The sequence below is a fragment of the Trichophyton verrucosum genome (assembly GCF_000151505.1).
Source record: "Trichophyton verrucosum HKI 0517 chromosome Unknown contig00020_1.f1.exp, whole genome shotgun sequence".
Lineage (NCBI taxonomy): Eukaryota > Fungi > Ascomycota > Eurotiomycetes > Onygenales > Arthrodermataceae > Trichophyton > Trichophyton verrucosum.
This window is the reverse complement of record NW_003315621.1, coordinates 44624-68676: the sequence shown is the minus strand read 5'-3', so window position 1 is coordinate 68676 and position 24053 is coordinate 44624. Positions and strand designations below refer to the sequence as shown.

Sequence of the window (24053 nt, the reverse complement as noted above, 5' to 3'; positions counted from 1 at the left end):
TTGGAGCCCAAAAGGCCCCATCGGTCGATGGGTTTATTATGGGCTCATCGGAGGTGCATCATTGATTCCACACTCGAAAGGATAAGAGCTCCAGTCGACACATGCAAGCGCATCGAGGGGGACAGCCGTGTATGTACTCCGTACTCTGTACATATGTACATATGTCCTTGTGTTCTTCTTCCCACCTGGGGGGGCCGTGTGCTGGCCTGGCCTTGTTCCTGCAGGCCCAACTTCCTCAGAGCCCACCGCCTGCAAGAATTCCTTTTTTTTTCTTTCTGTTCCCTCTTGTTGCTGCTGTTTCTGTTTCTGTTTCCTTTCCGTTTATCTTCCTTCGCCTCCTTTGGTTTGCTTTCTCTCCTCAGCTTCTCAACTAACCCTATCTTGTCTCGACGTTGAGCAGACAGGGGTGGTTTGTCAGATCAGGCTGTAACTCGCCCCCATCAGCCAATTTTCTTGAACACCCTCCATCAACCCTCACCCCTTTATTGCCATCCGCTATTGCACGGCTGAGAGAGAGAGAGAGAGAGAGCGGAAGAGAGCTGTGTCTAGTAATCAGCTTTTGTTTAACATGCATGGAAACAGCGTAGATTGGTTCCGTAGAACTTCTCGAACTGGAAGTAAATTTGGAAGTTTCGAAAAACCTACCCTGACAGACGTGAATCTTGTCAGACCCAGTGGTGTGTAGCCCGCCCGCCTCCCCTCCCCTTCGACCCATGGAAATCCAGAAAAAAAAGAGAAGAGAGAGGGCGAGAGCACGAATTAGAACAAGAACAGCCGATCGTGGGGATGGCTTCCGACGCCGTGGGTACGATCCGGTGGGCGTTTCTTCTTCCTTTCCGGGCGGGTGAGCTGTCACCACCCCTTATGGGATAGGTCACCTTTTCCCGTCCCTTCAACCACCGAAGATGGCTTGCGATAGGCGGACGCCCTCCTTTTGCCCTTTTGCCGTTTTCCTTTTTCCTTTTCCTCCCTTTCCCTTCCGTTGTTCTTTTTTTTTTTTTTTTTTTTTCTTTCTTGAAATTTTCACAAGTCAAACTCCCTCCCTTTTTTTCTTTCTCTTGGGAGCTTTGACGGTTGCACAAATACCAAGCCCACGGCCAGTAGGAACTGCTCCCATCCGAAGTTGATATCACCAAAATCGTCTTGGTGTTCCCGTGTGATGCTTGCTCTGAAGCAAAAAGGATTTCAGATACTCAATTGGCGACCAGCCTTCTTTCTCAGCTGCTGTGTAGACAGGTCTCTCTCCCCCTTCCCCTCCCCCTCTTCAGTCATAATCGCCATCTTATCTTCGTTGAACTTGACCCGGGATCCGTGGTCCTGGGATACGGGCCAGGTCGTACGCTCCAGCTGCGCAAAACTGCCAACACTAAAAGTAATTCCATGCATATACTTATTATTATTATCTTGTGCCAATCCATAACTGGAGCTCGACTATAAAATAGTCCGAAATAGTGTGAGATGGCGCAGGAGATCGAATTCCTTGTTCTCTTCAAAGCTGACAAGGGACCCCGTTTGTTCCCTTTTTGCGACTGCAACCCTCCGAAGATCACCTGCTTGCTCGACTATGTATGTATGTATGTATGTATACCCGGACAACGCTGCGTAAGAATATGCATGCACAGAGATAATGTCACGACCGACCAGGCCTGTCCTTGACCCTTGACAAAAGATAAAAAGCTCAAAGCGCGCGCTGGACGATTTCACAGGGATCATCCGATCTTGACACATCTTGGCTGGAGTTCGTTCGTTCATTAGCTCGTTTGCAGCCCTGCAATGCTTTTCGCCCAGACTACTTACTTACAAACCTGCAGAGGAACATGCTTGTTCACACAAGGCGGCTTTCTCTTTTTCTCTGGAGAATATTATTTTGCTTTCCCTTTCACGTTTCCACAAAATTAATCCCTGTCCCTTAAGTCAGGTGGATTAATTTGCTTGGGCCGGCGCTGGAGAAGTTACTCTTCTCCGTGTAAGGATGATGGATGTCGACATCATTTTATCTCAACTCTGTCAAAGTCTCTGTACATCTTGACACCACGAATCACCACACAGGCCAGCAAGACAATGGCTGGACAGAACCGAACTAATACGAGCGGGGTTCCCTGTGAATGTAACTTGTCACCGTCCATCCCAGTTTGCTGTAACTGAAGCTCCTTAGCTTTTTTTTTCCCTCCCTCTCTCTCCCCCTTTTTCTTTGCTTCCCCATGCAAACGTCAGTTCGGCTCAGGCTTGCTCGAAGCTGCTCCCTGCATAATAATTGATTTATGAAAGTCGCACGACCAAAAGTACGGAGTGTTGTCGCACAGGTCCTGTTAAGATAGAGTAGTGGCGGTGGGTGGCACTCCCGTCGTAAGCGTTGCCTTACTTTAGATGCCGAAACAATCGCCATAGCTAGTTAGCTGGCCGGCGAACGAGAGCTCAAGTCATCGGCTTATACGGGGGCCATCCTTCATCATCTGTCTCGGAACGGTGCTCAGACATTTTTCCTGCTCACTCCGTATGCCTGAGGAAGATCTTGCCAGCTCACATATGCCTAGATAGAACCCGAAGTAAGCTCTCTCTCCTTCTCCCTCTCTCTCTCCTACCCCCACGGCCGCTTGAGCTATCCCGCGCCGGCCGCTGTTGGGCCTGTCCAGATGTTTGCTGTTAAGCGTATATACTTGATACCAGTCTGGACTGGCGACGACGCCATCGAAGACTGCCACAAAGCATTGACCACTACTTAGTTGGCTATCCGTCTCGTATCTCTTCGTGGCGCTCTGGCGATCCTGCAGGCATGAACAGCCATCTTCGAGACGAAGGCTCAACGCCCCGTCAAGTCCGCTGTCTAGTACAGAGTACGGAGTACCGTCTTCTCCTTCACTGCCCATCACCGCCAACAGTCAGCCCCCACCAACCCGTCTTCGTCTCTCGTCTCTACCGCCATCGTCGTCGTCGATGTACTTAGGTCGTCACTTTGTCGCGGTCGTAAATATCCCGAACGGGCATGTCGATGTACCCTCGATACTTAAGTAGTTAGCTTCTTAGGGCTCGAGCCCTTATCAATCAGCTAGAAATTAAAAAAAAAAAAGTTTCGAGGCTGCAAAAGGCCTTCGCGGCGGCCTCCGCGGGCTGTCGCATGTCCAGCAATAGCGACATTCAAGAGGGACTCTTGCTTTGCTTGGTGACGGAGTTTTGCCCTGTCTGTTTTTGACCCGGTATATCGGCCAGTGCTAGCGGGTGGAATACCTATATTGCGTCAACTCAGGTACGTGAATTAGTTATTATTGACTCGCTGCTGCGCCGCGATCATAGAGCTGTCGCAATAACCAAAGGGCGACCAGCGCCTCTACTCCGCTATTTTGCCCCTCCAAGGGAGTGCAATTTTTTTTTTTCTTTCCTTGAGCGACTTGCTAATGCGTTACAGTTGTTTTTATATAGAAGAGACTCGCGCATAGTTGTACGGAGTATATACACAGGAGACCAGTCTGTCAATAGATCACTAGTCCAGGGATCAGCCAGCCAGCCACCATGGTCGAGAAAGTCTACGTCACATACAACCAGGTACGGAATGAGAGAGCCTCTGCTCGGAGTACCTTTTGTCTTCCTCTCCCCAGATACATGAGAGACGAAAAGCGAGCCAGCTTTTAATCTCTTCCTTCCTCTCCGTTGTCATACCCTCGCCTAGGAACCAGCATACACGACACAAGCATACAACCGAGACAAGGCTTAGTATGTGTCTGACAATATATAGGTGCATAAACTGTGCCAGGCCTCTGCAGGCCGCATCCTCGAGGAATTCCGCCCGAACCTCATGATTGCCATCGGCGGAGGAGGATATGTCCCTGCAAGAATGCTAAGGTATGGAAGCAATATCATTTTGGCTGAGACCCATGGAACGCATCTTTTTTTTTTTTCCTTTCCCATTTCGGTATCTAACTGGGGGTGTGTGCAATATAGATCGTTCCTCAAAAAGAAGGATTCCCCAAATATTCCTATCCAGGCTATTGGACTTTCGCTGTACGAAGATCTAGGTAGAGGAGACCCCGAGGAGGTCCCCGGCACCAAAGTCACACGCACTCAATGGCTGGATCTCAGCTCGCTGGAGATGGCCAATCTGATCGGAAAGAATGTTCTTATCGTTGACGAAGTTGACGATACCCGCACCACCCTCGAGTACGCCGTTCGTGAGCTCGAGAAGGACGTTGAACTTGCACAGAAGCAGCTTGGTCGACAAGGAGAGAAGACTACATTCTCCATCTTTGTCCTACATGTAAGCATCCATTTATACGTCATCATTCGTAAAAAGATGGGAGAACTAAACAGGACTAACTCAACCCCCTCGCTGCGTAGAACAAGGATAAGCCAAAGAAGGGCCAGCTTCCACCAGAAATGCTCGCCGAGAACCGATATCTTGCTGCCGTGACGAGCGGAGATGTTTGGATCTGCTACCCATGGGAAGCCACGTTAGTCCCTCCCCTCCCCACTCCTATTCATATGTCTATACCTCTATGCTTTGCGCCGGGATACTGGATACTAACCCTTGCCTCTAAGTGATATCGACGAGCGTGACCGACTAGCCAAAGAGAACCCTCTCATAGCTACATAAGCTACCCAAAACAAACCATCTAGATTTTGTTTTTGACATACGTTACATGGTTGTCACTTCTCTCTCATTGTCTCTATTTGTTCATATGGTTTCGAACCCTGGCCTCTCCTCTGAATTGAGCATTTTCTTTCGTCTTATGTGAACGATAGATACAGATACACCTTCATGACATCGCCGAAAGGGCAGTCAGAATATACCCTATCTATTTCACTGAGGATATGTAATTCAACTAACGCAGTAATAAGGATAAGGACCTCGACCCTCCCCTTTAAGACTTATCTATCGGCCTAAGGAAAAAAGAGAGTCATGTAAATTATAATTATAGTATATATCTACCCACCTAAGCGCCGCTAGTTAACAGTTCTCATGAAAAAAAAAAAAAGTCCCATGTCCGCAAATATTAAAGAAGCAACCCATATAAATACAAATTTATATAAGACGCAGATAGTTCCCCCTCACGTCTTCCCTCCATGACCGTCATGAATTCACCCACTTCATTCCAATCATTTCACTGATATTGTATCTGCTACCAAAGTTTAATCTATATCAACGTTCATTGCCCTTAGTTCGGTGGTTGCTTGATTTATTTCTGCTTGTAAGGATTTATATGCGTCGGGAACGTCGTTGAATGTGAATACTCCCCAGCCAAGCCTGAAGAGAAGATAGGAGCCTAAGACCATAAGGAAGTAGGTCGGGAGCTTTATAGAGAGATTGGAATAAATTAGCCAATGCATTCCTCCGCGGTTCAATTGGTTGGACTGTTTTCAGGGGGAAACGCACATGTGGGATGATTTCCTCTTGGATGGTTTGGTTCAGAGGTAGCAGTCCGAGGTAGAGGGCCAGGTAGAGCTAATAATTTAAATAAGGGTTAACGTAAGGTCCTTTTTTATTCTTGAATGCCTATAATAGAGTCAAAATTGATATGATGCCCAACTTACGGACGTGACAAGCAGAGCAACGGAAAGAGTTTGCTGTGCGCGTGTCATGACTGCGGCTGTAAGGAACGACGGTCTGGGATACTAGTGAGGGTATGTAGCAGCTTTATCCCAGGTATTTAGCCAGAAGTGACGACTGGATGAAGCTCTGCTCTATAACACCAAAGAAAAGTGGCATGCAATTCTCCCCTTGCAATGCTCTTTTCCGCCGTTGCAACAGGGGTGCCGCAAATATGTCACGTGATACGTTTCCACGTCACATGTTTCGAACTGTATGGAGCTGCGGACTACATGTAGTAAAGAGGGAGAAGTTGAATAATTTTGAGATTGAAAAGTAATCTACATAGCTTTTGAGGTTAGATACTTGGCGTAGTCTAAGAGATTGAGTCCAAACGGCAGATATTGGAACATTGATTTCTGGTCTGAAATGATTATCCGGGTAAACACACGTCTGGTGATGGGTTTAATTCTAGTCCCTTGAGACATAGATATACCTCTTGGGAATGAAAGATTTCAATGTCCAGGGCTGCATTATAGCTTTCAAAATGTCGGGACTGGCACCCTCGACCCAGGCAGCTTGTGGGATTGTACTTGATAGTTCGAAGTAGAGGTTGCAACGGCCCCATAGGACGGAGTACTGGGTATAGCTATCAGGCGCATAACAATGCTGCATTTTGTGCCATCCACCTCTTGAAGAGCCGGCTACCCCCATGTCATATTTGTTTCGCAGCCTGTCATTGTGCGCCCCACTCTGGTATATGTAGCGAAATATCCATAGCAATGTAGGCTGGTTTCCCTCGACTCTGGGCCAAGCAAAATGCCTTCGTGGTGTAGCGGCTATCACGCCAGTCTCATATTCAAATATGACTCAGGAGCACAACTCGCTGGGATATCTGGAAATGCCAGTTCGATTCTGGCCGAGGGCAATCTAGGTCAACTCTCGCGCCGGTAATCTCGGTGTTCATTTTTTTGGCCCCTCCAAACGACACCACCATATTCTGGTTCATATACTGAAGTAGTATTTTAACATCTTTAAGTGGCATATGTCACCTGTCCCCTCCATGGCTGCCTTCAGCCCTCAGTCGCTGCCGTGGCCGTTTGGATGTCGTCTCAGGCAGCAGCCGAGAAAAGCCCTAGAAAAGACCAGCCATCCCGTGTTAGTTAACTAGTTACATAAGCAGCCACCACCCCTGACGGCGGCTGAGCTCGCTGAGCACGAGCCTTGAATATCTAGAAAGTCGCAACATCTCGCATTCTCGCCAGGCATCAACGAGCTCAACCGGTGAGCGGGCGCTTAAGAGTTGGATCCTTTTTGGTCACCTGCTCGACTTCTGCCTGATGCTTGTCCGTTTGCCTAATGCCACCCTGGCCACTGCTCACCAATAGATACACTTGGAATAGAGGAGCTCATATAGAAGAACCCCACTGGAAGGCACCCGTCTGCTAGTGCTTTTATTTAACCAACTTGCGATTTTGGAACCCTGGATTAAATAGCTATTCTTAGCCGCTTGCGAGGACTTTCCCTGTATCCACATGACTGAGAAGCTGTCATCTTAGAGCATCGAAGCCTTGAGTCATCCTGGGAGGCGGCTAGAGTCCCTTGTCAAACTCCGGCCCGTCGTCGTTGCGGATTGGCCATTCCTTAAGCGGCCCATCTTAGGTCGCTGTTCTTGATATAACTAGGCATCCACTCCAGGAAGTTGAGCCCTCATGGATGAGAACATGGAGAACACCGCTGGGCCACCGGTCAACCCGGCGCAGGAAGCAGGGTCAGATTTAGATAAATACCCTTCCAAGTCTGCGCAGAAGATGGATGACCAAACTCCAAAATCACCTGTTGCAGCATCTACTAAGGATCTACCCAAGTTGCCTCAAGAAGAAGAAGAGAATATGATCCGCTCTCTGCGCACGAAGTTCAAAGGAGGAGATGCCGGAGAACTACACAACCTCCTAAGCTCGCTGGAACTAGCAGAAAAGGAGCGGAGAAGTGGCAGCCCAACCCTTGATGGGCTCGAGGCGGTGCTATCTCAAATCGATATGATGTGGAGGAGTAACTCTACTTACATGGCAGAGGTTGCAGAGATGTTAGCAGATGCAAGCCGGGACGGTAAAGTTGCCTCGTTAAGGTATGAGACTGTTTATATATATACTGACAATGTCTAGCAAAATGGAGGCCCTACTTCGGCCAAAGTGGAATTTTGGACTACTTCCTTCGAATCATCTCCACTGAAGAGGTCGAAGAGAATACCCTGTTACATTCACTAAGATTTATTGGTAACTCATGCGCGGACACGGGTAATATCTAGCACTGCCCCTTTTTCCCAACGGTTCAAGGCTAACGTTGCCAATCACAGACGAAAATAGAGCAAGAGTGCTAGAGATGAATTATACCCTACCAATAATACAATGGATCACTCATTTAAGTTTAGTTCATGTTGCTATACCCGTTATCTACAATATTTGCATCGACTATGGTAAGTGAGTTACTTTCTAATTTCTTCTTATTTCCCAGCTAACAATTTTTAGTCCCTGCACAAGCCCAAGTCGCCCAAAATGGAATTTCAATCGTTCTGTTAAAACTTCTAGAAACCGGGAAACTCAGGGGCAGCGCGTTATTAGGCGTCACTTACGAGCTGCTGGAAATGGCGAGTGAGCAAAGTATGTCATGCCTTATGTCCTATATGTCAAGACTCATGACTGATCACACTAGGTCAATCTATCGATACCACTCCCGATGACTTGCTGCCTCTTATAATACATGCTGTATCGAGCTCCGAATCTCACGGAGAGGGATACGGTTGCTTATTGAACGCACTTAATGGATACCTCCAGAAGGATAAGTTCCAGCAACTCAGCATTATAAATGGACATGTTGAAGAGCTCCTTTCAATTTTTCTGGATACCTTTAAAGGTGAAGATTCGATTATGGGACCCCTGCGGCTCAAACTCAATCATTCTCTGGCCGATATCTCTGCTCTTGCCGCCTATCCAAAATATTACCCTTTGCGCTGCTCGGTGACTGAGACCCTGATTTCATGGCTAAGCAGTGAAAAGGATGACCTCAAGATATGCGGCTGCATTATCCTTGGTAACGTTGCTCGAGACGATGAAGTCTGCAAATCAATGTTACATGATTTTAAGGTTCACTTGCCGTTGATTTCTATGCTACAGCGTGAGGACTCGAAGGCGACTGTCCTCCATTGTTCTCTAGGGTTTTTGAAAAATTTAGCTATAGCTGGAGACAACCGTGAATGCCTTGGAGAGGCTGGTGTTATCAAAGCTGTCTCTCGACTCTGGGCAATCGACACATTGCCTCATGCACAGCTTATGGCAGCAAGCCTGACTCGTCAAACAATATTAACGTCAGTCACCAATATAACCCGGTTGTTGGAACCGATTTCCTCGGACTCGGACTCACCTGCCAGCCGCCGTACTTATCTCTCTCTGCTCCTTGCTTTGTTTGGCAAGACAGATTCTTCCCCTATCAAGACAGAGATCGGACGTACTATAGCGGCTATTTGTCGTACGCTCATGCGACTCAAGGAAAATTCTGAACTACCACCTGGAACTGAGGAGTTGGTTAATCGGTTATTTGAATTGCATAAGGATGTTGCACGCCCTATTGGTATTATGATAACTCAAACGGAGTGGCCCATTGTTCAGAGTGAAGGTTGGTTTGCTCTTGCTTTAATAGCATCTCATCCGGCAGGCTCTCAGGCTGTAATCGATTGCCTTGAGAGCATGTGTGTTATCCAAAGTCTATGTGACACCGTACGCACCCCGATTTCACGCCCAGAACCCGGAGAGCCAGCCAAGGATAAGACAGATCGTTTGAAGAAGACGAAGGATAGGGAAAATGCCCTGTTCTTACTTCATGGCTTAATGAGGAATAATGTGAGTTTTTCTTTCCCTTCCTTGATTGTCACTCATGGCTGAGCTAACTTACCTGGATAGGCTGCGTCTGAACTCCCGGAATCTCTTCGAGATATGTTTGAGGATCTGCTGCGTGAGGCAGGTCATGAACCTCCGAAATGATGATATAATTAATGCTTTAATAGTTTTTGGAAAGCTCCTGATTTGATGCAGCTTTACGATAATATGTTACCGTACACTTCATTTAATATTCGCCAAGAACCATAGCCATAGAATTTACAAACTGTTATTAAAAATTCCGTTGCCCTATTCACAAACTCATATTGGAGCTTTTCGCTCTGATTCATTATCTTAGCATGTCTAAACTATTTACACGGATATCTAGTGGCCATGATAGGTTCTTTCTGAAGAACTTCTAGTTATAACAGTATACAAGAATCTCATAGCCAGAAACACGCGCAGCATCCGGCACTGGAATGCGTGTTTTGCCTAGGCTTTGTCTTCATTTTTCTTGCGCTTTTCTTTCAATTTCTTCTCTGTTTTCATAAACTCTCTTATGCCAACAGGAATGTCAGCAAACAATGCATCCGCATCCGCCTCGGTAGATATATCAGTGTTCCAACTGGCTTGGCTTCCACCACCATCATCATCCATGCTTGTACTTGCACTGTCAACTTCGCTTCGTGGGCTTTGCCTCATATCAGGTAACGGGTGCTTTTTCTTCTTTGAACCTCTGCGAGGGGCATCTCGTTTCTTCGCCTCATTTATTCTCTGCGCCCAAGCCTCGACGTCATCTCGATAATCATCCCAAACGCAATGTACACATCCGCTCATGCAACAATTATCTGGTTCTTCTGGCCGTGGCGGTATTGGTACCCCATTGATCGTACGCCAGGCCGACTTGGGAGCAGTAGAAGGATTATAGCGTGTCGAGGAATAACCCGGCCCAGCAAGTCGAGTTCCAAAAACTATTCCAAATTTCTCCTGCGGTGTTTGTTCTCTTTGCGGTTCTGATTGTGTTGTTTCAGCTACAGCAGCAGTAGTGGCTGAGTTGGTAGCTTGGGACTGAGGGGTTCGGCTGGGGTTTAATGGTTGTGACGGAGAGTTAAGAAGCTCGGAGTAAAAGCCCTTCAATGGATATATCTGATCTGCTACTTTCCCACCAGAACTTCCTTGGTTCCTCGCATCCGTGTGTTGATACCGTGTGGTTGCTTGTCGGTTCGGCTCATGAGTCTTCTTCCAAGGTGGTATTGCCCGGAATTGAGAACCTCCAGCTGAGAGTATTAGAAGGCATCGGGAACATACAGCTGCTCCAAAGGGAATCCTTCCCCCCTCAGAGAGAAATAGGGATCCCATCTGTTCCTTTGAATAGTTGTCGTTGGCTTGGAAGTTGTACGGCAAAAGAGCGACCTTTTCGGTGTTATTCAACCCTCCAGTGGGATGCGTGTGCAAACAGTGCAAACAGCCATCCTCATCGCGTCCCTTTTTGTTTATGCCGAGGGATAGCTCGAAAGCAGAAACAGAAGCAGATGCAAGCTTAACGAGCTTCCAGACAGGCGAGACAATTGCAGACAACAGCTCTTCTTCTACTTCTGATCTTCTATCTCGAACAAATATCTGGAAGCACCGTATATGCGACCGCCCTTTTTATCTGGATAGCTGACCAGATGCGAACGCGCGCGCCCGAATGATACCCTCACCCTCAAAACGGCGCAAGTCCAACTCTTCCATCCCGATACCTGTAGGCGCGTCAAATACTACAAGGAGAGATGGCCGCGGGCGTACTAGCCCTTCGCGATCACCGAGCCGCCGGTCATTCCAAGCGCCTACTCGATCGAGCCTCGCACGATACCATCCAGACGTTTTGTCGAAGGTCATAGAACGGTCAGCGGCTGAGAAAGCGCAAAGGTCTTCCGGCCAGGAGTTCAGCTCTTTTGGGGAACACATCGATAGCTCGCCCCAAATATCTGGTAGTATACCTTTACGACCACATGTGGGTGCATCTCATACGGAACCAGAGGAGGATGACGGATTGCCCCGGCTTAACAGCACGATATCAAGGCCTGGTTCTAGGCGAAGGTCATTTGGGGACCAACCGTTTCCTGGAGAAATATCTATAGTTAAGGCGCCAGATACACTTGGAGAGAAACGAGGATCAGGGTCAAACTCCCCCACGGGAAGCCATGACGCTGGCCAAGGGCTATCTCTCTCTCCTCCAGAAGCAGACCCTCCTCCGAGAGGGACAATTGCGCACTTCAATGGTAGCCCAAGCCAGCGTTCAAACGTGAAAAGGAAACAGCAACCTAAGAAAGAGGGATTCTATCCCATTTTCAAGAACAAAAACACCAAGGCTACTGATCCCAAGCGGAGTGCTGGCGAGTCACGGCCAAGCATCGGTATTGAACCCGATGACGACCTCCCAAAGGAAATTCGGGAAAAGAAGAAAGTCAGGGACTCTCTTAGAGAGCAATTGGAGAGGTTAAAGGAAGAAGTTGAGTTCTTAGAAAAGGAAGCTGGCCAGTTAGAGACTACCGAGCACGAATCCGTGGACGAAAGCTCTCTTAGACGACTAATGTATGTTTCGTGTCCACAGCCATGTATATTGCTATATCAAACTTCCTGTTATACTAATTCTTACAACGTAGTGGGCTTCTCCTGTCTAAAAATCCGTCTTGTGCACCTCCGCCCCCTAAACCGCCGGCACCTCCACCGTTGTCTTCAATGCTTTCGTATCTGCTCCCTTTCACAGTCCAGCAGTCAATACCGCTGTCGGAACCTGAACCACCACCCTCGCCGCTGCCTGAGAACCCCTATGCCATGAAGCCGCTGGAAAATTCAATCCCGTATCTTACTGTTTTCGCGCCTCTTACCCTCAAAACGGAAACAGTAACTTCTACTGTGAGAAATCCATCACGGGCTCTGGGAGTACCCTCAGATATAGTGCAGACATACCACTTCACCCTTCAACCACCAGGCTCTTTTCCAGCATCGCTTTACCAGATTCCTCTCACCCTTAAAACTGACCCTGAAAGACAATCCGTGCTCTCTATCTCCATTTCCGAGACCGATTCTAAGCTCCCTGGGCCATTAGAAGGCTGGATCGCATCTCGGCTGTCAAACTCCTTATTAGATCACGATGTATCCGGTTTATGTTGGGGTATATGTCGGTACTGGGAGGCTGCAATATCACGATCGAAATTCTGGGTGAAACTGCAGGCACTATCCGAGAAGCTCGAAGAAAACCCTCGATATCTTGAACAAGCGAAGAAAGCTTATAGGAAACAAGGAGAAGCAGATACATCTCGAAGCGCCACGCCTGATATGGATGGGCACCAGTATGCTACCAAAGACTTGGTACAGCATTTCGAAAGGACAAGTTATCGTTTTTCCACTTCAACAGGACCTAATAAGCTGGAGTTGCTTGTATCCTGTCCTTTGACCCTTGATTTATGGACTAGCGAGCCTCAATTGGAACCAAGTATTTGCATATCTGGCTCCTCGTTGAAGGGTACTGCAGCCAGCAAAATAGAAAAGGAGGCGAAGCGTGTATTCCAAGCGATGATTAAACGTGGGAACGATGGCGATGTTGATGTTGATATAGGGTCGCTGGTCAAGGCTGTTGAAGCTGTAATTGTTATTCTATTTGGGCTTGTTTGAGATCATTCACAAATGAACATAGGACCGTGCTTAAACTTATATAGAATTGAAGCAGGCAAGTGTTTAATAATGAGATGATCCAACTCTCTGTTTGGAGCTACTGCAACACAATATCACATTTACTTTATACATAGACATGTCCACCTACGTTGGTTGAAGTAAACAGCTTTTGAAAATTTGTTTCCATTTCTGCATCATGGCCACATACAAGCCCATCTGGCCAAACCACGCATTGCCGGCATGACTTCACCTGGCTGTTCACTCTCCCCATTTTTATACCTTTCAATGAAGAAAGGTGGTCCGAAGAGGTAATAAATTACCTCCAGGACGGCAAGGAATTGGACCCCGTATAATTTGGTCATATGATATCGCATTATTCATGACACAGGAGGCTGAGAATGGGGGATTATAAAAACGGAAGAGCGCAAAGAAGACTAGAAAACATAATAAAAGGGGGTAACACCGTAAGAACTTCCATTTATTTATGTCTTTTATTTCTGGTATTTTATTTCTTTGCAGCAGCGGCCTCCTCAGCCTTGGCCTTTGCGCGCTTCGCTCTGACACCAACAAGTCTGGCGTCACTTCGGGCAGTTCTCATTTTGCGGTATGCATTCTCTTCTCCCTTTGGTAGATCGGACTTCTTGATCTCAGAAACGGCGTTCTCACGAGCAGGATTGGTGACGGGGAGAACGGAGTTGATGGTCTTAACGAGACCCTCCTTGGCGGCCTTGATCTCTTCGGCAGAAGAGTCGAGCTTCTTGAACTGACCGCTCTTGCGGGGGAAGAGGATCAAACGGGCCTTGTAAGCCTTTAGGCGGGCGACGTTGACGGAGAGGGATTCAGCGGAGACATTGCCACGGCGGTGGTCAACGGTGATACCGATGGTTGGAGCAAGCTTGCGTGGGATACCAGCCTCCTGTGGAATGGATTAGATATGATATTTTTGTTTGTTGATTGCAGCAACATGGTGGAAAAACAGTTGGACGGACCTTCAACTCTTGGAGGGAGAAACCACGGCCAGCTCTGACGCGGCTGTTGTACTTAATGGTGGGACATCGGACAATTGGGCGGAGCTTGTCGACTGGACGAGGAGCAAGGGCGGCAGCCTTCGCGAGACGAGCCTCACGACGTCTGTGTTTCCGGCCGGGCTGAATAGGGATTATCGTTAGTTGGCGCGGTTCATCTCATTCCATAACCCGCAATTCATTGTGGTATATATCATACCTGGTCGAAATGTACTCTGACACGTCGGTCCCAGTCCTTGTGGAAGTCTGTTCAAAACGACACGAATTAGAAATGGTGTTGCAATATCGTCAAGTTGCTTTCCCAGTCGTCTGTCCGATACGAGTAATAATTCCACCTCTTCCTCAAAACACTTTGTTTGTCACGCGCTTCCCATCCATTTGATTTTCTCTCTTCCCTCTTCATCGCAGCTCGCACTCATTCAGCGGGGCAGTAACTCACGGTTCTTTGGGATAACCTGGTTGTGCTTGATCGCCTACATTCGAAAATCCCCTGGTCAGCTTCCGCTATCTATCATCTCAAATTGCGACCTTCACTCCGCCTACGTCGCGGCCTGCGCACAGCACACGGAGCACATCAACGTCCACAGCGAGGAAAGCGAAGAGAGGACGTACCATTGTGTCGGCCGGTGATCAAGTTGTCGAGAGCCCGGGTTGTTGAATTGTCGATGGTCGTGTCTCGACTTTGGTGGAAAAAGTCGAAGTTCTTCTTTCTTCAACTTTTGGTGGAAACTTTTTTGGTGTGGTGATGCTTATGTCAGCTACACTCGCTTATGCTGAGTCAGCTATTTAGCCCTAGCTCTGCCTAATCGGGCTAAAGCTGCGGCATCTCGATATCAACTTGATCGGAAGCAGCTACAACAAGCAAATAATGATCGCGACCAACAGTAAATAGAGGATTTTACAGACGGCAAGGAAGTATACTGTTGTTTAGACGATGGTTGAAGCTATGTTACATCGTTTGTGGCCAGAGTAAACGCCCGATAGTAGAGAAATCTCCGTTTTACATGGTTCAATGGCAGAAATACAGAAATCATCGCCCTTGGGAAGAAGCCATAGTAGTTGCTGGAAGAGGGCCTCGTGAAGAAAAACAAAAACAAAAAAACCACTGACCACTAAAGAAAAGCAAGGAAATAAGAAATAACTCCAAAACCACCAAACTTCGTTATCTGAGGCTGTCATTGCAGAGGTCATATTGATTGGGTCATTATTAGCGATAAGCTGATATCGTCAAGGAGGCCGCAGGCATTCATCAAAAGAGAAAATGAAAAGAAACTGAACTCGAGGCTTAGTCATAAGTACGGGGGAGGGAAAATTTTTTTTGAGTAGCATAGGAGAAGGCAGGCTAGACGGCAACATTTAGGTGAAGAGGATTTGACCCCCTCGCCTTCTTGGGAGAGACAGGTTTGCTCTGCGAGTTGCTGCTCTTGCGCTTCATGTGGTCAGAGGGACGCTCAAGCCCAGCCTTTTTCACATGGCCGAATAATTTTGTCTGCAGCATGGCGCTGGATTTGCCCAAGTTGGTAGGGATGGAAGGCTCTTCCTGGCTAGTTCCCGGATAGCGACGAAGCATGCTGGTGGCTAGAGAGCTAGCCTGGGACGCTGGTACGTCTTCGTCAGTGACCGCTTCGATGTCGGATGCGGACAAAGTACTGTCACGGTCACGGCGGCCTTCATCTTCCTCGTCTAGGAGGCCGGATACGGGTGTTGGGGCTATCCTAGACTCTCGCATCTTTTTGTTCACAGGAGTGAAGAAACGGGGCTGGGTTGACTCAGACATTCTTGCGTGGGATATGGGGGTCAGGGAAGACATCGAATGTGCACCACGGGTGTGGCCGTGGTTGTTTCTATGTCCTCGAGGCTTGGGCTGTGAAGGAGTCTGGGTGCGTGAGTTGTCTCCGTGCAAGACCTGGTCTGCTGCTAGAAGAGTAGCCAGCAAGTCCTGACTGCCGAGTTTACCATTGAATGAGCGTGAGTTCTCTAAAGGAGCATGGTGTGGTGGCTGTGCGGCTGCTTTGCGTTGTGCTGTATGTATATCAGTACGGGGGCTTGATGGGAGAGACGCGCCATCCATCATCATGGTGAAGTGTTCACGGTTGTCCCGAATACGCTTCTTCAACCGGCCGTTTTCCTCCAATAGCATCTCGTATTGGTCTGACTTCTCCTCGATGATCTGCTTTGCCCGATGAAGCCTGCGGTCCAGGGTAGCATTCATTTGCTCTAAGTCTTGGATCCTAGCTCTGGCACCAGAAAGTTCGTGGTTCTGAAAGCTGCGTGCTGATTCCTCCTGTGCAATACCTCGACGAACGCGGTACTCATCACTCTGTAGGATCTCGACTTCGCGTTTGGCAAGCTGTTGCTCTACCTCTGCGCGCTTGACTGCCTCGTTGCTAGTGAGAGAGAGGAGACTATTTTGCAGCTTAAAGTGAGCTGCTGACATCCGGAAGTCCTGGGCAACGACAAGCAGCTCGTTCGCTATCTTTCGAAGCGCGGGCTCGTCAGCGTCGTCGATCTCACTCACGGTAGGCAGACGTTCTGATATGCCGTACGCATCACACAGTGACTGGTTGACAGTGGATGGGGGAGACGCAAGAAACGGATGCGACTGAGAGCGTGCGCGTTGGGCTGGCGTAGACGCGTTTGCCGGCGCCTGAACGGATGGAGGAGGCGTCATACTAGGAGACGACTGCCCGGCTGCTGATGAAAGTATTGTGGGCTTCTCAGAGTCGACGCGGTCAGGTTGCGACTGGATTTGGGTAGCCTGTGAGTCTGGCGCAGGACTACTGCTGCTGCTCAGTTCTGGAGTCGGCGTACTCGGAACCGCTATTTCGACGGCCGGGGAGAGAGATGGTCTAGTCTGACCGTCTCTGGCCGCTGTATCACCCTGTTTGTCCATGATTCTGGTAGTGACAGCTCTGGTTGCGTTGGCGTTCCAAGGATGGTGAAGCTAGGTGCTTTTGCGCGACAAGACCGCAGCGGGGAGTGCCAGGTAGCGTCCGCCCTGTAGTGAATATATCTCGGCCGTCAAATGCCTTGTACACGCGTCGGCAGTGAATAGCAGGCCTGGTCGGCCCCTGGAAGCTGGCGATGGAAGATGAAGTCGATGCTGTCGGTGTTTCCCTTCGCCTTCGCCTTCGTCTTCGTCTTTGCGCCTTTCTTTTGGTTGTTTTGGTGGAAAAGAAAGTCGAAGGCTGGGGCAACCGTCACGTGACGTGCATTTTTGGCTGCTGGATGGGCGAAAGTGAGGGCGAAGAGGAAGACGGCGAGGTAGAGGCAGATGACATGCATAAAGTAGGAGATCAAGTAGATGCAGAGGAAGAAGACTACGGGGCAAGGCAGATGGTAGGCGATCCCACCGGATTTCATAGGAAAAGTGGTGTTCACGTCGCGCAGTCGAGGCCCCGTCAGGGGGGGAGCCGCTGTCTATGAGCTCCCTTCGACCGCCGTTGAGGATTAATACAAGAGATATATGCATTAGACGACTAGACAAATACCGGCAATCACCTGTCCATTACATTTCACTGCTTTTTTCCTCCGTTTCTGCCGTTGTCTGCTGTGGTATCAATTTCTACTACCTCGACCTCGCACAGAAGTCAAAAGTGCGTCTCATCTTCAGCCAACGAAGGGATCAGATATCAAAACAGATATATGATAGAGGTAACTAAGAGTCCAGGCTAGCTAGTGGATAACTAAATAGATAACAAATATGCAAGAAGATAAGAAAAAAAAAGGGGGTTCAACGTCTGTCTAGTTCGCTAACTGCTTAGCAGAAATACTTAAATATCACTGCCGAACCAACCCTTGCTCGGCCTGATCACCCCCTGGAGCTTCAACTTCCAGCCGTCCAACTCCATGTCCTGCACTAATACCACCAGGGCGACGACGAATACTGCCAGAGCGTCTCCCACCAGCTATTCGACTAGAGACAGGGACCGTTGACAGCCGTTCCATGGTTTGGTCCTAGCTCTGAGGCTATTTTGCTACTTGTACACGGACAGCTTACTATGGACAACAAACCTATCACGAGCGGTCGCCCGCGGCTCTCACGACTTCCTCTGCCCACGGCGACGCCCTCCCGGTCTCTAAGGCCGTCTCCGTCGAGAGACAGGTTGCAGGCAGACGCAGGTCTCAAGATATCGAGGCTTCGGCGGCCATCCGAGGACATTTTCAACAGGCCCTACTCTCCGGCTTGCTCGAGTGAATCGGACCCTCTAGACGGGCACCATGAGAACTCGAACTCGACTTCGACCGCCACTACTCCGTTACGCCCTCAATCGATTAGCAAACCGTTTCACTTGAACGAGTCATTTCTTGACCCGGCAGATACCAGACAGGGCCGTAGTCCCTCGCGCAATGGCTCTAGACCCTCCTTATCAGATCGGACCATCGAGACGCTTGCTCAGATCCCCGGATCACCCTCGCCTGGTAGAAGGAAGTCCGGCTTCATCGGCGAGGTTAGAAGATCACCTTCGAGGCAGTCTTTGAATGGAACACCTTCATCTCCTGCCCCTTCGGCAAGGGGAGCGAGGCTTCCTAGATCTCCCTCTGCGGCTGGTACGTCACGCGAGCGTCCCGTGGCCCAGAGGTCAGTTAGCATGTATATAAAATCCCCAGCTGCGTCAATAAGGAATGGAATGCTCAGGACAAGCGAGGAAGATGTCGAGGAGACTGAGTCAACTAGCTCGCTGCCACCTCATAAACCAATTGTTCCGGCTGCGAAGGCTGCAGCTACTCGCCAACCGCCAAAGAGCCAGAGTATGATATCACGAAAACCGAGAACAATGCCGTCTCTAAGCCAGGTCTTTGGAGAAGCCCCAGATTCAGAGCCTACTGGCATCATTGAGCCTCTTTCTATTCCCAAGACAAGGAAACCACCGTCTACCATATCTTCAAACTTCACCTCACCTACATCTACAACCTCGAAACAATCACCAAGGACTTCTATCACATCCGACGGATACTCTGCTACCGATATACCACCCAAAGAACCGGAACCAAAGAAAACTGCCAAGTCATCCAGTGCTCTCCGAGAGAGCATTGCCAAGGCAAAGGCTGCTCGCAAAGCAGCACAGCAGCAGCAGCTACAGCAAAAACGTGAATCATCACTTAAATCCCCAGATGCTCTTGAAGAAGACAGCCTGAAAGATCCGTTTAACCAGCTGCCTGGTATGGAACCTACCGGAGCCGCCTTACAGAGTAGAACCGCTTCGGCCAGGAAGTCAGGACTTCTGAACATATCTGCTATGGGACTGACTGCTATCCCCAATGAAGTCATGACCATGTATACCTTTGATCCAAACAGCAATGACGTCTGGTACGAAAATGTCGACCTGGTGAAATTTATGGCCGCGGACAACGAGTTGACCTCACTCCCGGACGAGGCTTTCCCTGACGTGGATCTGGCTGAGTTCAACGCGGATGAACCTGGCCCGAATGCTCAATTCGGTGGCCTAGAGCACATCGACTTGCACGGAAACAAACTATCGAGTCTACCCATGGGACTTAGAAGGTTACAGCGGCTTCGTACCTTGAACTTATCGAAGAACAAACTGGATAGCATGGATGCTCTCGACGTTGTCTTCAGCATAGAGAGTCTGACAGAACTAAAGCTTGCAGAGAACAATTTGTCCGGTATGCTGACTTCTGATATCGGACGCCTTGTCAAGCTGGAAGTTTTAGATCTTCATGGGAACTGTCTTACTGGGCTTCCTGATTCTATTGCAGACCTAACGGCGCTGCGGATCTTAAATGTCTCCGAGAACAGGCTTCCTTCTCTCCCATTGATGGCAATGAAGGATCTTCCCCTGACGGAACTCAATGTTTGGAAGAACAGACTAGATGGCCACTTCTTTCCAAAAGCATTCAAGCGTCATGATACCTTACAGGTCTTGAACATTGCAACAAATAACCTGGATGAGCTATCTGCTGAAGATACCATTGAGTTGCCCAACTTGCAACAGCTGTTCGTAGAACAGAATTGTTTGAAGTTTTTCCCTAATATATCATCATGGAAGTCCTTGTTGACCATAATCGCCTCGGAGAATCGCCTATCCGCCTTGCCAGAGGGACTGGCTGATCTGGAGAATATAAAACACCTAGATTTTACTACCAATGATATCAGGTTGATTGATGATAATGTCGGTTCCATGGAGAGTCTTGTTACTCTCCGGATATCTAATAATCCTCTCCGTGAGAAGAAGTTCCTCGGCATGGATACCGATGACCTGAAGCGAGAACTCAACAGTCGACGTGAAGTCAAGGAACCATCTCAGGATGAGGAAGAAGGTTCCGTGCAAACGGAGCTCACACTCGCACCAGAAAGCCCTACGGCCACCATAACTCATGCATGGAGAGTCAAGCAACGCGGTGTCCTTGACCGCTCTTCGACAAACCTCTCAGATCTAGAGCCATTAGATATCGAACCCTTGATCGCCAAATCCGATATCAGATGTCTCTACCTCCAACGTAACCACCTGGAGAAATTCCCAGTCCCGGCTCTTTCCCTAGTAGCCCACTCCTTAATCGACCTGGATTTATCTAATAACCCCATCGGCCGCACAGAACTCAGTACACCCTTATCCCTTCCGAACCTTCAAAATTTAACCCTCTCCTCTTCTGCTTTGACGTCCCTAGAACCTCTTATAGCTAACCTCTCGGCTCCTTCGCTCTCATTCCTCGACGTCTCAATAAATCGTCTTAAGGGGCCTGTGCCAGTAATGCGCGCCACGTACCCTAACCTAGTCACTTTCCTTGCCTCAGAGAATGCATTTGACAGCCTTTCCTACGAGGCTGTCGAAGGCCTGCAAGTACTTGACGTAGCCAACAATGATATCGATGCCTTGCCCCCGAGAGCTGGTCTTCTGGGAGTTGATGATGTCCCTCCGGGAAAGAATGCATTACGCCGTTTCGAAGTTGCTGGGAACAAATTCAGGGTTCCTAGATGGCAGGTTGTTTCCAAGGGCACTGAAGCGATACTCGACCACTTGAAGAATCGAATCAGTGAAGCCGAGATGAAAGAATGGAAGGCTAGCGCGTGAATGAGATGGTTGGTGGCTTTTGTTTCTTTTACGAACGGGGCAGATCTTCAGAGGGGGGGAAGATTCTACATATTGTACATTATTCTCTTCTCTTCGGGTGAGGTAGGCTCTGAACCATTGTAGTTGATTTATGTACGCTGCTAGCGACAAGGTATATCAAATATATCGCTGAGGAGAGTCTTCTATAATCTTATGACTCAAACGCATACAAGATCGGGATCTATATTATTTTCCATTAGCAACACCGGGCTTCCCCAACTCGTTAAGAACATTCAGCCAAACTGTGGCCCATTTTGAGAATTTATCCTCGGCTTCAACTTGTCCGTCTGTTTTGGTGTTAACTCCAGTTTCGGGGTACCATGGCTTCTTAACTATCTCAACCGTGGAAATGGCACAACTCTTTAATTTGCTTGTGTAGGAAGCCACAGCTTGTATATCATGTTCGTATAGGGATCCAGCAGCCTCATCGACAAGGTCTGGGATCTGCTTGAGATTATCCATAAGCTTATCAAGGTTAGAAGCGTACTTTGGGAGGATGGGCTGGTGCCTCAGTGGTTTTAACCTCTGTGTGGTTACAGCCGTGTATAGCTTAGCAATGGGAGTAAGTAAGCGAAGGAGATCTTTCTTCTCCCCGGATAGCATCGCAACCATCTCCTCTCGATCTTCATCGTCGTCTTCATCCTTTTCTTCTTTAGTTTCATCGGCAAGGTCATCAACTAGCCCCCAATCATCATCGTCGGATTCCTCTGGATCCCACTCTTCCAACTCTTTGATACCGTCACGTACTAGCTCCAAGAACTCATTCGCCTTCTGAATCACCATCCCAACAACCCCATCTGTAGAAGCAGCCACAAGCTGGTCGCATACTTTCCAGACCCTCCCCGCAGAAGTTGTCACTGCAGCTTTATCCTCATCAGTCAGGCTTTTTCCATTCTCCACAGCAATCTTCTTGATATCATTAATCAGAGTAATATATTCTCTTAGAGCCGATTTCACCAGTGTGTTAATTTCCGCATGGAATGTTTTGGTACAATGTTCTGGATGGAGGAGAAAGGCGGCTGTGACAAGTGAGGGAAGAGCTGAGTCATTGATTTGCGTGAGAACCGAAGTAATCGCAGACGGAGTGAAGGGGGTATTAATTGCGAAGAGAGATATCTTCCCAGTATTCGATTTAAGGGTCTGAGCGGCAGCTGAGAGTAATGGAAGCGGAAGGTTCTTATTATTGTCGTTTCCTTCGGGGCTGCGGGGTGCGCTGGAGGTTGACGCAGCAGACAGCGAGAGAGATGAGATGAACTGCGTAGAAAGCCCCAGCGTTGATTCTAAAATAACCAGTAACTTCTTGTCGCCCGCCATGATGGCTTGCCTTCTTTCTATATTCCTCCGGGCTGCCACGATTTGTATCGATATCAGCCGAAGGTGCGTTTAATCAAATTTATTTTTATTTTACTGCGGGAATCCTTTAAGTATATTACATAATCACTGATAAGCGATAGGAGGGGCAAAAATAATATTCCGATGTTATTTTTCTTTTTTCAAAGTTTTTATAAAATCAACATCCAAACGACGACGACATAATTCTCTAGCTGTTGGAGGTTTTCCAGAAGCATGGTCTAGATATTTTCTTTTAAGGGCAATAATGGCTCCAAACAAACCCCCTCGAGCTACCAAAGCTGCCCCTCCGGCATCGGAGAAGCTTCCCGAAAGGACGTTCATCATCGACAATGGGGGGTATAGCTTGAAAGCTGGATATAGCTCGACCACCAGCTCCGATCCCCTGGCCTCGTGCGTGGTCGTCCCAAATGCACTTGCAAAAACACGAGATAATCAGATATATACAGGTTTAGAGCTTGAAACCCACATATCAGACTGGAATGAGGTCAGCTTTCGCCGTCCGGTCGAGAAGGGATACTTGGTCAATTGGGAAGCTCAACGGGAGATATGGGAACATACATTCTTTGATGAGAAGACGGCTCGTAGACCGGATATACAATGTTCAGATTTCCTTGGGACAACCTTGATATTAACTGAGGCTCCAAACGCCTTGAGCAGTTTGCAAAAGAATATGGACGAGATGATAATGGAAGAATGGGGGTTTGGCGGATATGTACGATACCTTGGTATGTACAATCAGTGCTATGTGAAAGTAATATTATGAAAGTTCCTATACTTACGATTGGTATTGCCTGTGCAGCTCCCTGTCTCAATGCCTGGAATGATGTCCGATCCCTCTTTGGAGACCCACCTAGCCAGGATACGAATTTACCAAACCTACCAGTTGAGTGTATGTTAGTTGTCGACTCGGGTTATTCTCAGACGACTGTAACTCCCGTGTACCAAGGGCGCCCAATCCAACGAGCGATAAGGAGACTTGAACTTGGTGGGAAGCATCTTACAAACTATCTGAAGGAATTGGTTTCGATTCGACAGTATAATATGTTGGATGAAACGCATATTGTCAACAGCGTTAAAGAAGCAGTTTGCTATGTCAGCCAGGATTTCAACACGGATATGGAAAAGACGTGGAAAGGACGAAAAGGGGGCCCCACCGACATAGTGGTTGATTATGTGCTACCAGACCCAAATGCACACAAAAAGGGGTTTATGCGACCGCACGATAGCCTATTGGCTGCTGAGAAAAGGAAAGGACTCATTACCGGAGTTAATCCATCCGCAGCGGAGGACGTTCTTGTTCTAGGGAATGAGCGGTTTACGGTGCCGGAGATACTGTTCAATCCCCAGGATATTGGGCTCCAACAGCCGGGGATACCTGACATGATAATTCAATGCTTGTCTGTTATTCCCACAGGCCTTCACCCATCATTCCTGGCCAATATCTTTGTTGTTGGGGGAAATGCATTGATTCCAGGGTTTATAGAACGATTGTAAGTTCTTATATATTGAGAAAAGGGGAATACCCTAGAATGCCCAGGTTGCTAATGCACTT

The 24053-nt window shown here is 48.3% G+C and overlaps 11 protein-coding genes across 11 annotated transcripts; 7 read left to right on the top strand and 4 right to left on the bottom strand.

The window, feature by feature from the left end:
• Positions 1–3507: 3507 nt before the first annotated feature.
• Positions 3508–4533, top strand: TRV_00288 (uncharacterized protein; the record flags this gene model as incomplete). Its single annotated transcript, XM_003025480.1, has 3 exons — positions 3508–3540; positions 3731–4249; positions 4330–4533. The coding sequence occupies 3 exons, from the start codon at positions 3508–3510 to the stop codon at positions 4531–4533; spliced, it is 756 nt and encodes a 251-aa protein (XP_003025526.1).
• Positions 4534–7230: 2697 nt separating this feature from the next.
• TRV_00287 (uncharacterized protein) lies at positions 7231–7683 on the top strand (the record flags this gene model as incomplete). The annotated part of the gene is made up of 1 exon (XM_003025479.1): positions 7231–7683. The coding sequence occupies one exon, from the start codon at positions 7231–7233 to the stop codon at positions 7681–7683; it is 453 nt and encodes a 150-aa protein (XP_003025525.1).
• Positions 7684–7900: 217 nt separating this feature from the next.
• On the top strand, positions 7901–9456 carry TRV_00286 (GTP binding protein, putative; the record flags this gene model as incomplete). The annotated part of the gene is made up of 3 exons (XM_003025478.1): positions 7901–7994; positions 8047–8178; positions 8231–9456. The coding sequence occupies 3 exons, from the start codon at positions 7901–7903 to the stop codon at positions 9454–9456; spliced, it is 1452 nt and encodes a 483-aa protein (XP_003025524.1).
• Positions 9457–9882: 426 nt separating this feature from the next.
• On the bottom strand, positions 9883–11124 carry TRV_00285 (uncharacterized protein; the record flags this gene model as incomplete). The annotated part of the gene is made up of 2 exons (XM_003025477.1): positions 9883–10985; positions 11094–11124. 2 exons carry the CDS (start codon positions 11122–11124, stop codon positions 9883–9885), a joined length of 1134 nt encoding a protein of 377 aa, XP_003025523.1.
• Positions 11125–11417: 293 nt separating this feature from the next.
• On the top strand, positions 11418–13050 carry TRV_00284 (uncharacterized protein; the record flags this gene model as incomplete). Its single annotated transcript, XM_003025476.1, has 3 exons — positions 11418–11472; positions 11514–11967; positions 12039–13050. 3 exons carry the CDS (start codon positions 11418–11420, stop codon positions 13048–13050), a joined length of 1521 nt encoding a protein of 506 aa, XP_003025522.1.
• Positions 13051–13555: 505 nt separating this feature from the next.
• Positions 13556–14478, bottom strand: TRV_00283 (uncharacterized protein; the record flags this gene model as incomplete). Its single annotated transcript, XM_003025475.1, has 4 exons — positions 13556–13966; positions 14040–14198; positions 14275–14321; positions 14427–14478. 4 exons carry the CDS (start codon positions 14476–14478, stop codon positions 13556–13558), a joined length of 669 nt encoding a protein of 222 aa, XP_003025521.1.
• Positions 14479–15417: 939 nt separating this feature from the next.
• Positions 15418–16968, bottom strand: TRV_00282 (uncharacterized protein; the record flags this gene model as incomplete). The annotated part of the gene is made up of 1 exon (XM_003025474.1): positions 15418–16968. The coding sequence occupies one exon, from the start codon at positions 16966–16968 to the stop codon at positions 15418–15420; it is 1551 nt and encodes a 516-aa protein (XP_003025520.1).
• Positions 16969–17159: 191 nt separating this feature from the next.
• Positions 17160–17737, top strand: TRV_00281 (uncharacterized protein; the record flags this gene model as incomplete). Its single annotated transcript, XM_003025473.1, has 2 exons — positions 17160–17414; positions 17441–17737. 2 exons carry the CDS (start codon positions 17160–17162, stop codon positions 17735–17737), a joined length of 552 nt encoding a protein of 183 aa, XP_003025519.1.
• A 930-nt stretch (positions 17738–18667) lies between these two features.
• Positions 18668–21109, top strand: TRV_00280 (conserved leucine-rich repeat protein; the record flags this gene model as incomplete). The annotated part of the gene is made up of 1 exon (XM_003025472.1): positions 18668–21109. One exon carries the CDS (start codon positions 18668–18670, stop codon positions 21107–21109), a length of 2442 nt encoding a protein of 813 aa, XP_003025518.1.
• Positions 21110–21334: 225 nt separating this feature from the next.
• TRV_00279 (uncharacterized protein) lies at positions 21335–22462 on the bottom strand (the record flags this gene model as incomplete). Its single annotated transcript, XM_003025471.1, has 1 exon — positions 21335–22462. The coding sequence occupies one exon, from the start codon at positions 22460–22462 to the stop codon at positions 21335–21337; it is 1128 nt and encodes a 375-aa protein (XP_003025517.1).
• Positions 22463–22745: 283 nt separating this feature from the next.
• TRV_00278 (uncharacterized protein) lies at positions 22746–23995 on the top strand (the record flags this gene model as incomplete). The annotated part of the gene is made up of 2 exons (XM_003025470.1): positions 22746–23226; positions 23301–23995. The coding sequence occupies 2 exons, from the start codon at positions 22746–22748 to the stop codon at positions 23993–23995; spliced, it is 1176 nt and encodes a 391-aa protein (XP_003025516.1).
• Positions 23996–24053: the final 58 nt, after the last annotated feature.